Raw genomic sequence first — 11,987 nt, forward strand, 5'->3', positions numbered from 1 at the left:
TATTTATGACCCCTAGTTTTGGTATCCCCCACTATGATATCAAACACATCATTGACACCTGGTTCAACAATGACTTGAGTTGGGTAAATGTATGGCGATGCTGATTACTTTGTAGAAATGGAAAAGACAATCTGGAAAGTGGTGTAGCCTTTAATGTGAAAGAGAACCTGACTTTAATGAATATGTACCTATCTGGCCCAGGTGTGAATAGGTTGGTGTCACCTAGAAGAATGAGCGGATGTGTCAGTCACTGGGTGAAGCAATGTGCGGTCTACATTTAATTCCTTGCCACAAAGGTGTCTCAGTTCCTTGAACTACAAGAATCTGAAGTGGAATGCAACTTCTGTGCTATAGATGTGAGGACATTTTTAATAGAACTATAAAAGTGTGTTATTGAAATGTTTGTGGAAGTGAAACCAGGTAAATGTGGACTTCTCATTGACGCACAAGATTCATTTCCACACGGCAGCGAAATGGCGGCGACCAGTTTATTTTGGTCAGATTAATGACCACTTTACACGAACAGTCTTTATAGGTCTGTGATTTATTGGCTTGGAAAACAAACCCTTTAAAAGAGAAGGGGGAAAAAATTGCGTCACGCCCCACGCAACAAAAATGGCCGCCCGCCACCTCCCTTTTAACTAGCTCCGCCCCGGCTGCAGGTAGGCCCTCCTGACCCCGTCGGACATAGCGTCCAGCGGTAAGTCAGAGGGCACTACCAAAGATCGCGGCCGGGACGCTGCGCACGGCGATGACATAATCAGCGGCGGCACGCTAACGGTTACCGCCGCCGCTAACCTCCCGCTGAATTTCACTGGAGGCGTTGGCGGTACCGCACCCGGGCACTAGTTGCTTTGCAGCCAGTGGGCGCTAACGGGAGGCGCAAAGCAACCAAATTTTTCCCCCAAGGTAACACTTTGTGGAATTCTTATCCAAGTATTTACCTCTGTGTTCCAGGTAACTATTTTTAAATCCTCCTAAGATTTATTTAGTAATCTAATCGAATGGTTATCGTGTAGAACCCAATAACATTATACGTGCTCATGTTCTGATTTGCAGTTTTGTATTTACCCCACCCCTTCATTGGCCAGTGAGAGCAGTAGACCTTGAGTAACTTCCCAAGCACAGGTGCTCATGGATTGTTACCACTCCCATTTGTACCATTTTATGCTGTTTTATTGAGAGTTCCTCTCCATGTTAAACTTGAATTCACAGAATTACCATAATCAGTACCAAAATGTTCAGCATTGCTACGAGAAAGGGGAGCTTCAAGAAACCAAACGGCCTTGTTCATCCTTGACTTCTGTTATGTTCACGTGCTGATGTAGCTGTGTACTGTTTTCAAGACAATTCTCATAATATTTATATATTTAAAACCATTCCAGTTGCTGATGCAAATGAATGAGGCAGCTTTGGGACATTTTCCTATGTTAAAGGTGCTATATAAATGAAAGTTGTTTTTGGAATATCTGTAACATTACTTCCTGCAGGCGGCTGGCTATGTTACCTCATTGCTCGATGCTGGGACCACTACTGTTTCTAATTTACATAAATGACCTAGCTTCATAAACTCCATGCAAAGTGGTGACATTTGCAGATGATGCCAAACTAGGAGGAGAGGTGGAATTGGAAGAAACAGCTCGGAAATTCTAGCATGAGTTGTACAAAGTGTGTAAAGTGGCCAGAACAATGACCGATGAAATTTACTGCAGTCAAGTGTAAGGTGATAAACATAGGAAGGAAAAATAGATGATGTGCAGACTCCATAAATGGTATTGAAGTAGCTAAGGATGACGCTAAACATGTTCAACCAAAGCGCAGCAATCCGCAAAGCTGATAGGATGTGGAAGTACATAGCCAAAACAGTAGAATATAAGTTGGAGGAGGTAGTGATCAAACTGTATAGTGCTCTAGTCAGACCACATCTTGAATACTGCATCTAGTTCTGGTTGCCAGAAAATGAGTCCTTCAAATGCAGGAGGCAGCATAGGGAAGAGGCACAAGGCTGATCTCCAGTGTCAGAGGGATAAGTTATGAGGAAAGGCTGGAGAGGCTTTGGCTTTTCAGGTTTAAAGGAGGCATCTGAGAGATGAGCTTATTGAAGATGTAAGATTGTTAAAGATAAAGGCTATCCAATCATCGCCAGAGCTCCTTTCTCACCCGGCACCATTACCTCTGGAGCCCCCCCTTTTCCTCATCTAAATGCAGCCCTTTAATGATATCATTCTCAGACGAGGGGCTTGTTTCTATATGTATGCTGACGGCACCCAGTTCTACCTCTCCACCACCAATGCTGTCTGTGTTGCCAGGCTGCTTGTCTGATATCAGGTTGTGCATGAGCCACAATGTCCTCCAGTTAGGTATTGGGAAAACTCAAGCCATTGTTTTCAGCACCCACCACAAACTCCGTACCCTTGCCACTGATTTCATTCCCCCCCCCCCCCGCCTGTCCATTGTTTCCTGGCTTCCCACTCGACCCCAAGCTGAGCTTCCAATGAACATACTCTGCATCACAAAGACTGCTTCCGATCTTGCCTCAGTCCATCTGCTGCTGAAACTCTCGGCCAGGCCGTTGTCACATTTATACTCGACTATTCCATTGCTCTTCTAGCTGGCCTCCATCTTCCACCCTCCGCTCCGCCAAAACTCTGCTGACATATCTTATGTGAGCGGGTCCTCTTGCAGGATGTCACCCCTGTCCTTGTTGACCTACAATGGCTTCTGGTCCCCCAGCACCTCCAATTTAAAATTCTCATCCTTATATTTAAATCCCTCCATGGCCTTGCCCCTCCCTATCGCTCTAACCTCCTCCAGCTTTACATCCTCCCCCAAACTTTCCATTCCTCTGACTCCGGCCTTTTGTGACTCCCCCCTCTCTTCACCCCATCTTTGGTGGCTGTGCCTTCAGACTTTTAAGACCCATGCTCTCGAATTCCCTCCTAGAATTATTGTCTCCACTGCCCTCACCGCAAGACCGTTCCAGGTATTGAGCACTCTCGTGTGTGCTTTCTGATGTCTGTCCCGAGCTTCCCTTTCACTGATTTATACCCATGTCCCCTTGTCTTGTGGTTGCGATTTAAATTAAACAGGATTTCACACAAACTGCAGAGTGTGTGTCAGTACAATCAGAAAACCGCATTGAATCAGTGCAAAATCTGTAACTAAACCAGCTGGTTATGCATTTCTTTTTGATCCTGTCTACATCCGATCATTTCATCTACCAGAGGACTTGTGCAATTAAGAAAGGAGATTACAATAACTGGAATATTGGACCTTCACATAAACCCATGTCTGATGGGAGTGTAGAATTCCAGTGCAGACATGCCAACTATCCAAATCCGAATTTGGAACCATTGTGCTAGGGCCAGTGTACAGGCTGCCTTGGTGCTCCTGTCTTGAACATTCATGCCATTTAGTAACCAAAGTATATTTATGCACAAGTGGGGAGCATTTTCCATTGTACTTGTTCCACTAGAAGCTAAATTTCAACCAGTTTAAAAAAAAAAACTGAAAGGAATCTTCAAAATTCAGGGATGGTCGGATATTTCCCAGTGGTGAGGGTAGATGGTGATGTGGCATAATGTGAGTAAACAATCAGCCTCTGTTTCTGCTTTGCACTGTGGCCAAAATTCTCGTCTGTGTGTCTGTGTCTTCAGGTGTCACACATGCAAATATGTGTGTCACACTGTATAAAGAAAGCTAATAATGCACTCCGAAACTCTGCCGGCAATTGAAAACACCTTAGTGATACGAGTCTAAACTTCTGTAACCTCTGACTAACCTTTGCAATCACATTTTGATCAATGCCGTGGGAGATCTGCTCATGCATTGTGCCTAGAGCAACTCGCTCACACCAGCTGCCACACTTTGTTACAGGTGCAAGTCGCTGTTCAAAATAAGAGGTTATCCAGCTGCAATGCTAGGTGTTTATGACCAGGAGCCTGAAATTTGTAATCTGCAAAGTGTCCTCACCAAGCAGCAGTTTAACTCTGCTTGACCCATGGTCCTGCTTACTTTATAACAGTGGCCTTAGTTAGGACACAGCGCTACATCTATATTACATGGTGTCATAAATCTCATCCTCATAAAGAAACTACTCATGAAATAACGCTGGACGGCCAGCTGGTGGCGCCGTCCAAGGAGTATAAATACTCGGGCGTCGGCCCCAGCTTTGCAGGGACATTTTGTAAGACAGGAACTAGTGAAGTATAACTAGACCTCCATGTTCTGAAACAAGTTGATTAAAGCTTTGCTTTATACTCAAACCAAGTGCGCAGTGAGTTTTATTACGTCACATGGTATGCTGCTTTATAAGGACAGGAGCATTATACCATCATTTGACTTATTGTGAGCAGCAGCACCACGGGAGATTCGCTAGTATAAAATAACTTTAACATTCATTACCATTAGACTGTACAGAATTGCTGATCCAGAGTAACGTGAGAGGAGGCTTCATTCATTTTAGATTTTAATTTCTCAGCAAATTGAATCTTGTCAGCACAGTATGGCCATCATTTCTCACGCTCTAACCATATGGTTTGTGTAGCTTTTTAATTTAAATTGAATTGCGGCATGAATGATTAAATTGAAGTGCCACTTTTTATTAATTTAAATGCTCATCTGGCCATAAATATTCTTGGTAACTTAATATATGTATTCAGTTAGAATTCAATTATATTAGTACAGAGGGCTGAAGCGACATCCAATGGTGAAACATAGGATCTGCAGTCACTGCCAGTGCAGAACAAATGGGAATAAATGCAGGTCTGACTGTTGGTGGATAACTCGAGTCTTTTTCTTGTCACTGAACGTGGGAAAAAAGCGCCTTATATCTTGTAGGTTGGCATGTATTCTGGCTTTATAGTTGCATCTTTAACCAGTCAGAGTATAGTAGTATTGTATGTGAATAATGGGTGTATGCCTAATAGTACCAACATTGAATTGTACAGCAATGAATAAGTTTTCAAATATGATCAATTGGAGAAGACGTCACAACTCTTCTCGATCCTGTACATGACAACAACTACACACACGTCCTTCTAACGGGGGTCACTGAAACCCTGGCTATTTCTCCCTTCACCCTGACCAATTCAGGGCAATGAGGTTCATTGCAGCACCCCTACAGGTGTTTGACTGTGATCGGCTGGGGACTGAACCTGGAACTTTCCTGGTCTGTGGAGTTTTAGCTGCTCAACGGATAAACTCGGTGACATGAATCAGTCATTCATGAAAGAGAGACTTATGAAATAATACTGAGCGGCCTGCAGGTGACGCTGTCCAGGGAGAGTACAAATACTCGGGCACGGGCCCAGCTTGCGCAGGACATTCTTAACAGGAACTAGTGAAGGACACAACTAGACCTCCATGTTGTAAAACAGTTGATTAAAGCTTTGTTTAACGCTTAGACCAAGTGCCTAGTAGTTTTCTTACGTCACTCTGTATCGACCGTATGTGAAAATCCTATGAAGAAGCACTGCTATTATGTGAGCAGTTGTACACTTGCTGTTATGCCATGAGGGGAATTCTCATAATGAGTAGCATGGGCACGACTCAATTATAAGGTGTTTTGCGCATTATCCAAAAATTTAGAGTTGGATGCAGCGAAGTAGCAAATACATCAACTTCAGGCTCGTTGCCCCTCTTGTATTATCTGGTAGGTGTCCTTGTTCAGAATGGGGAGTGATGCCTCATGATATTGCTTGTCTGTGTACATTAAGAATGCAATTTTTTCCCCACTGGATGCAGCGAATGAAGACCTGACTGTGATGACTGCTTTATGATTAAACATGAACAATATAAAAACAAAATAAAAATGTTAAAAGCCCTTGGCTAAATATTTTTTTCTTCTGCATCTCAGGTACAAACCATTCTTTCCATACCAAGTGCTTCCAACAACAGTAAACTCCGCCAACTCTGACCTTTATATGCAAGACTCCAGCATCATCGAAGGACGCCTAAAAGCCACGGTGGTTGAATGCAGCAGGTATGTAGGACAGAATGACCTTCCTTGGGTAGAAGGGAAAATGTATTCTATTTTTGTTAATCAGTACTTTGTCCTTCGATAGGGACAATTTAATAAATTTAATCGCATGGTTTTTGCTGATACTGTTTTTTTAAAAATTCTTCTTCTTTAAATTCTCCTTGCTGTTTTCAACAGTTTTTATAATTTTTCCCTCTTTGTTTTCTTAATATTTACTTTGTCATTCTTGAATTCCCATTTACTTGTCTTCAGCTTTTTGTAATCATTTGTCCTTTCTTTAATTTTTGTTCAACTCAAGGTGTGGAATGTTGGCAATGTTCCCTCTAATTTATTTTCTTTGGGTGCGCGGCCCGCTTAGGGGGCTGGCGGCCAATTCACAGTTTTACGCAGGCGCCAAATTTAATATTGGAAAAGCTGGTCCCAGGCTGCGCAGGACTGGCAGAGAGCTGCGCAGCTTAGAGGGAACGTTGAATGTTAGTGTGGGGGATTTGAACTAAGAGCCTTGGCTTAAATGGTAGCCGCTCGTCTGAATCAGGAGGGCTTGGGTTCAAGCCCTATTCCAGAAATTTGAGCATATAATCTAGGCTGACGCTTCAGTGCAGTACTGAGGGAGTGCTGCACTGTTGGAGGTGAAATAATAAACTAGGGCTCCCATTGCCCTCTCAGATGGATGTAAAAAAAAATCCATAGCTCTATTTGAAGAAAAGCAGGGTGTCATGAATCTTATCATGACTCATGAAGTAACACTGGGCGGCCAGCTGGTGGTGCCGTCCAAGGAGTATAAATACTCGGGCGTGGGCCCAGCTTGCTCAGGATGCTTCTGTAACCAGGAACTAGTGATGTAAAACTCATGGTTTTGAAACAGTTGATTAAAGCCTTGTTTTATTCTCAAACCAAGTGCTCAGTAGTCTTTTTACATCACAGGGGAGTTCTCCTGGCGTCCTGGCCAACATTTACCCATCATCCAACATCACTAAACAGATTACCTGGCCATTTATTCCATTGCTGTTTGTGGGACATTGCAGTGTGCAAATTGGCTGCTATATTTCCCTACATTACAACAATGACTACACTTCAAAAGGTTGTGAAGCGCCTTGGGATCTCCAGAAGTCATGAAAGGTGCTGTATAAATGCAAATTAATTATTTCATTCCCATTTCAATCATTCATTATCAGCATCAAAGCACTCCAAGGGCAGCTATAGCACAACCAGCTGCAAAGTAAAAACCCCTCTACTCTGCCCCAACGATATGCCTCAGACCCTCCTTAGAAAAGCCCTCCCTGTTGCACCAATCTGACACTTTTCCATTTCCCAAGCAAGATCACAAGAATAATTATGGATAAGGAAGGCCATCAGCACATCTTCAGTCACCCATCCAGAGTAACCCTATAGTCCCCACATTGCATCATCCAGTTGATTCTTTAATGATTTCTGGGTTTCATGATTTTAGTACTAAATTTGCCTTTTACTAGTTTCAACCCATGTTGCGATATAATTTTAAGTAATTTTCCAGATTTACCTTTTACATACTGTTAAAATCTTATGTATCTCTACAAGATCAGGTCTCTAATTTTTTGGGGGGGGCTGCGCGGCCCATTTAAAAATCCGCGCATGCGCCGTTTTTGCATTTAAAGGCCAGTGAGCCGGCTGCACGGGAGCTCCTGACAGCTACGCGGCCGCACAGCTTCAAAGCAACATTGCCTGTCAGATGTCGTCTTTTCAGACTGAAAGTTTTGAATTTCTCCAGCCGAACTTTATCAACCTTTCGGCACTTTTAAGCAGAGTCTCCAACACTTCACTATTTCCAAGTGTTTCGATGATCGGAACTGGGAACACGACCCAAGATGTGATCTGAGTAGATCACTTTTCTGAAGTGATCATGAAAATCAGCCACTATGCGGCCTCTCGTGAGCAAGATGCCCCAAATTAGTACCTCACTGGGGACAGCTTTGCACTGTCGGCCCAAGCCCATTAGGAACTGGTGTGAGACTGCCCAAATGCATCTTACAAAGAACCCTTACCGCGAGCAAACAGAAGAAGCTTGTATCGCATCAGCCTGAGCTGTATTTGAAATCAGGTCCCAGAGGTGAAAGGCTGGTGTCTAACTCACTACATCACCCAGTTCCCTTTCTGCAGGATTTATTGCTTATTAGCTCCCTCTTTGGTTCCTTTGCCAAAGACTTGGATCCTAGCATGCTGGCGATGAATATCTGGAATATTTCCCATTATTTATTGTCACCAATAAAATCTCTGAACCTCAGATGTTTGTTCAGGCACCACATTTGTCACTTTCAATCCACCACAGACTATATTTATGAACTAGCTATAAAATTATGCCAGGAACTTAATTCTAAAAAGGTTGATAGAGGAATGTTTAGACTTGGCACATGTTTACAGCTATAATTCTTTGTTTTAGCTTGGTCTTGAGGTTATACCGTGGGATCCTAGTATACAAGCACAATGCATTTGCCTGAAATGTCTCTTTCTGCTTTTTAGTCGGTGTTAACCCTTTTAAAATAAGTGGGCATCAATTCCTTGTTTCTCCACCTTCCCTGCACCCTCTCGATATCTCTCTTCCTCTTTCCTCCTATCCCCTCCCCTGCCTTACCCCCTTTTCTTTCTTCCCGCACTGCTTTGCTCCCCTCTCCAATCTTCCTCTCATTATTTTCCCTCCTTCCCACTACCCTCTCTTTCCTCCGCCTCTATCATCTCCTTACCCCCTCCAACTCCTTCCCCCCCCCTCCAACTCCTTCCCCCCCCCTCCAACTCCTTCCCCCCCCTCCAACTCCTTCCCCCCCCTCCAACTCCTTCCCCCCCTCCAACTCCTTCCCCCCCCTCCAACTCCTTCCCCCCCCTCCAACTCCTTCCCCCCCCTCCAACTCCTTCCCCCCCCTCCAACTCCTTCCCCCCCCTCCAACTCCTTCCCCCCCCCTCCAACTCCTTCCCCCCCCTCCAACTCCTTCCCCCCCCTCCAACTCCTCCCCCCCCTCCAACTCCTTCCCCCCCCTCCAACTCCTTCCCCCCCCTCCAACTCCTTCCCCCCCCTCCAACTCCTTCCCCCCCCTCCAACTCCTTCCCCCCCCTCCAACTCCTTCCCCCCCCTCCAACTCCTTCCCCCCCCCCTCCAACTCCTTCCCCCCCCCCAACTCCTTCCCCCCCCCTCCAACTCCTTCCCCCCCCCTCCAACTCCTTCCCCCCCCCTCCAACTCCTTCCCCCCCCCTCCAACTCCTTCCCCCCCCCTCCAACTCCTTCCCCCCCCCCTCCAACTCCTTCCCCCCCCCTCCAACTCCTTCCCCCCCCCTCCAACTCCTTCCCCCCCCCCCCCCTCCAACTCCTTCCCCCCCCTCCAACTCCTTCCCCCCCCTCCAACTCCTTCCCCCCCCCTCCAACTCCTTCCCCCCCCTCCAACTCCTTCCCCCCCCTCCAACTCCTTCCCCCCCCCTCCAACTCCTTCCCCCCCCCTCCAACTCCTTCCCCCCCCCCTCCAACTCCTTCCCCCCCCCTCCAACTCCTTCCCCCCCCCCTCCAACTCCTTCCCCCCCCCCTCCAACTCCTTCCCCCCCCCTCCAACTCCTTCCCCCCCCCTCCAACTCCTTCCCCCCCCCCCTCCAACTCCTTCCCCCCCCCCCCTCCAACTCCTTCCCCCCCCCCCTCCAACTCCTTCCCCCCCCCCTCCAACTCCTTCCCCCCCCTCCAACTCCTTCCCCCCCCCTCCAACTCCTTCCCCCCCCCCTCCAACTCCTTCCCCCCCCCTCCAACTCCTTCCCCCCCCCCTCCAACTCCTTCCCCCCCCCCCTCCAACTCCTTCCCCCCCCCCCTCCAACTCCTTCCCCCCCCCTCCAACTCCTTCCCCCCCCCTCCAACTCCTTCCCCCCCCCTCCAACTCCTTCCCCCCCTCCAACTCCTTCCCCCCTCCAACTCCTTCCCCCCTCCAACTCCTCCCCCCCTCCAACTCCTCCCCCCCTCCAACTCCTCCCCCCCCCTCCAACTCCTTCCCCCCCCCTCCAACTCCTTCCCCCCCCCCTCCAACTCCTTCCCCCCCCTCCAACTCCTTCCCCCCCCTCCAACTCCTTCCCCCCCCTCCAACTCCTTCCCCCCCCCCCCCTCCAACTCCTTCCCCCCCCCTCCAACTCCTTCCCCCCCCTCCAACTCCTTCCCCCCCCTCCAACTCCTTCCCCCCCCCTCCAACTCCTTCCCCCCCCCTCCAACTCCTTCCCCCCCCCTCCAACTCCTCTCCTCCCCCCCTCCAACTCCTCTCCTCCCCCCCTCCAACTCCTCCCCTCCCCCCCCCCCCAACTCCTCTCCTCCCCCCCTCCAACTCCTCTCCTCCCCCCCCTACAACTCCTCTCCTCCCCCCCTCCAACTCCTCTCCTCCCCCCCCTCCAACTCCTCTCCTCCCCCCCTCCAACTCTTCCCCCCCCCCAACTCCTTCCCCCCCCTCCAACTCCTTCCCCCCCCTCCAACTCCTTCCCCCCCCTCCAACTCCTTCCCCCCCCCTCCAACTCCTTCCCCCCCCCTCCAACTCCTTCCCCCCCCCTCCAACTCCTTCCCCCCCCCTCCAACTCCTTCCCCCCCTCCAACTCCTTCCCCCCCTCCAACTCCTTCCCCCCCTCCAACTCCTTCCCCCCCCCTCCAACTCCTTCCCCCCCCCTCCAACTCCTTCCCCCCCCCTCCAACTCCTTCCCCCCCCCTCCAACTCCTTCCCCCCCCTCCAACTCCTTCCCCCCCCCTCCAACTCCTTCCCCCCCCTCCAACTCCTTCCCCCCCCCTCCAACTCCTTCCCCCCCCCTCCAACTCCTTCCCCCCCCTCCAACTCCTTCCCCCCCCTCCAACTCCTTCCCCCCCCTCCAACTCCTTCCCCCCCTCCAACTCCTTCCCCCCCCTCCAACTCCTTCCCCCCCCTCCAACTCCTTCCCCCCCTCCAACTCCTCTCCTTCCCCCCCTCCAACTCCTCTCCTCCCCCCCTCCAACTCCTCTCCTCCCCCCCTCCAACTCCTCTCCTCCCCCCCCTCTCCAACTCCTCTCCTCCCCCCCCCCCTCCAACTCCTCTCCTCCCCCCCCCTCCAACTCCTCTCCTCCCCCCCTCCAACTCTTCCCCCCCCCAACTCCTTCCCCCCCCCCAACTCCTTCCCCCCCCCCCAACTCCTTCCCCCCCCCAACTCCTTCCCCCCCCCAACTCCTTCCCCCCCCCCTCCAACTCCTTCCCCCCCCTCCAACTCCTTCCCCCCCCTCCAACTCCTTCCCCCCCCCCTCCAACTCCTTCCCCCCCCCTCCAACTCCTTCCCCCCCCCTCCAACTCCTTCCCCCCCCTCCAACTCCTTCCCCCCCTCCAACTCCTTCCCCCCCCTCCAACTCCTTCCCCCCCCTCCAACTCCTTCCCCCCCCCTCCAACTCCTTCCCCCCCCCTCCAACTCCTTCCCCCCCCTCCAACTCCTTCCCCCCCCTCCAACTCCTTCCCCCCCCCTCCAACTCCTTCCCCCCCCTCCAACTCCTTCCCCCCCCTCCAACTCCTTCCCCCCCCTCCAACTCCTTCCCCCCCCTCCAACTCCTTCCCCCCCTCCAACTCCTTCCCCCCCTCCAACTCCTTCCCCCCCTCCAACTCCTTCCCCCCCTCCAACTCCTTCCCCCCCTCCAACTCCTTCCCCCCCTCCAACTCCTTCCCCCCCTCCAACTCCTTCCCCCCCCTCCAACTCCTTCCCCCCCTCCAACTCCTTCCCCCCCTCCAACTCCTTCCCCCCCTCCAACTCCTTCCCCCCCTCCAACTCCTTCCCCCCCCCTCCAACTCCTTCCCCCCCCCTCCAACTCCTTCCCCCCCTCCAACTCCTTCCCCCCCCTCCAACTCCTTTCCCCCCCCTCCAACTCCTTCCCCCCCTCCAACTCCTCTCCTCCCCCTCCAACTCCACTCCTTCCCCCCCTCCAACTCCTCTCCTCCCCCCCCTCCAACTCCTCTCCTCCCCCCCCCTCCAACTCCTCTCCTCCCCCCCCTCCAACTCCTCTCCTCCCCCC

At 50.4% G+C, this 11,987-nt stretch overlaps 1 protein-coding gene across 1 annotated transcript in view; it reads left to right on the top strand.

Annotated features, from left to right (window-relative positions):
- Positions 1 to 11,987, top strand: part of pdzd8 (PDZ domain containing 8) — a 223,980-nt gene that overhangs the window by 83,041 nt on the left and 128,952 nt on the right. Inside the window, exon 2 of the mRNA XM_085994405.1 lies at positions 5,858 to 5,983. Within this exon, the coding sequence (XP_085850531.1) occupies positions 5,858 to 5,983 (126 nt within the window). The remainder of the gene's footprint in view (positions 1 to 5,857; positions 5,984 to 11,987) is intronic.

The sequence above is a fragment of the Somniosus microcephalus genome, chromosome 8 (genome assembly GCF_052327205.1).
Source record: "Somniosus microcephalus isolate GS21.2 chromosome 8, FLI_Smic_1.0, whole genome shotgun sequence".
In the NCBI taxonomy this organism is placed as follows: Eukaryota; Metazoa; Chordata; class Chondrichthyes; order Squaliformes; family Somniosidae; genus Somniosus; species Somniosus microcephalus.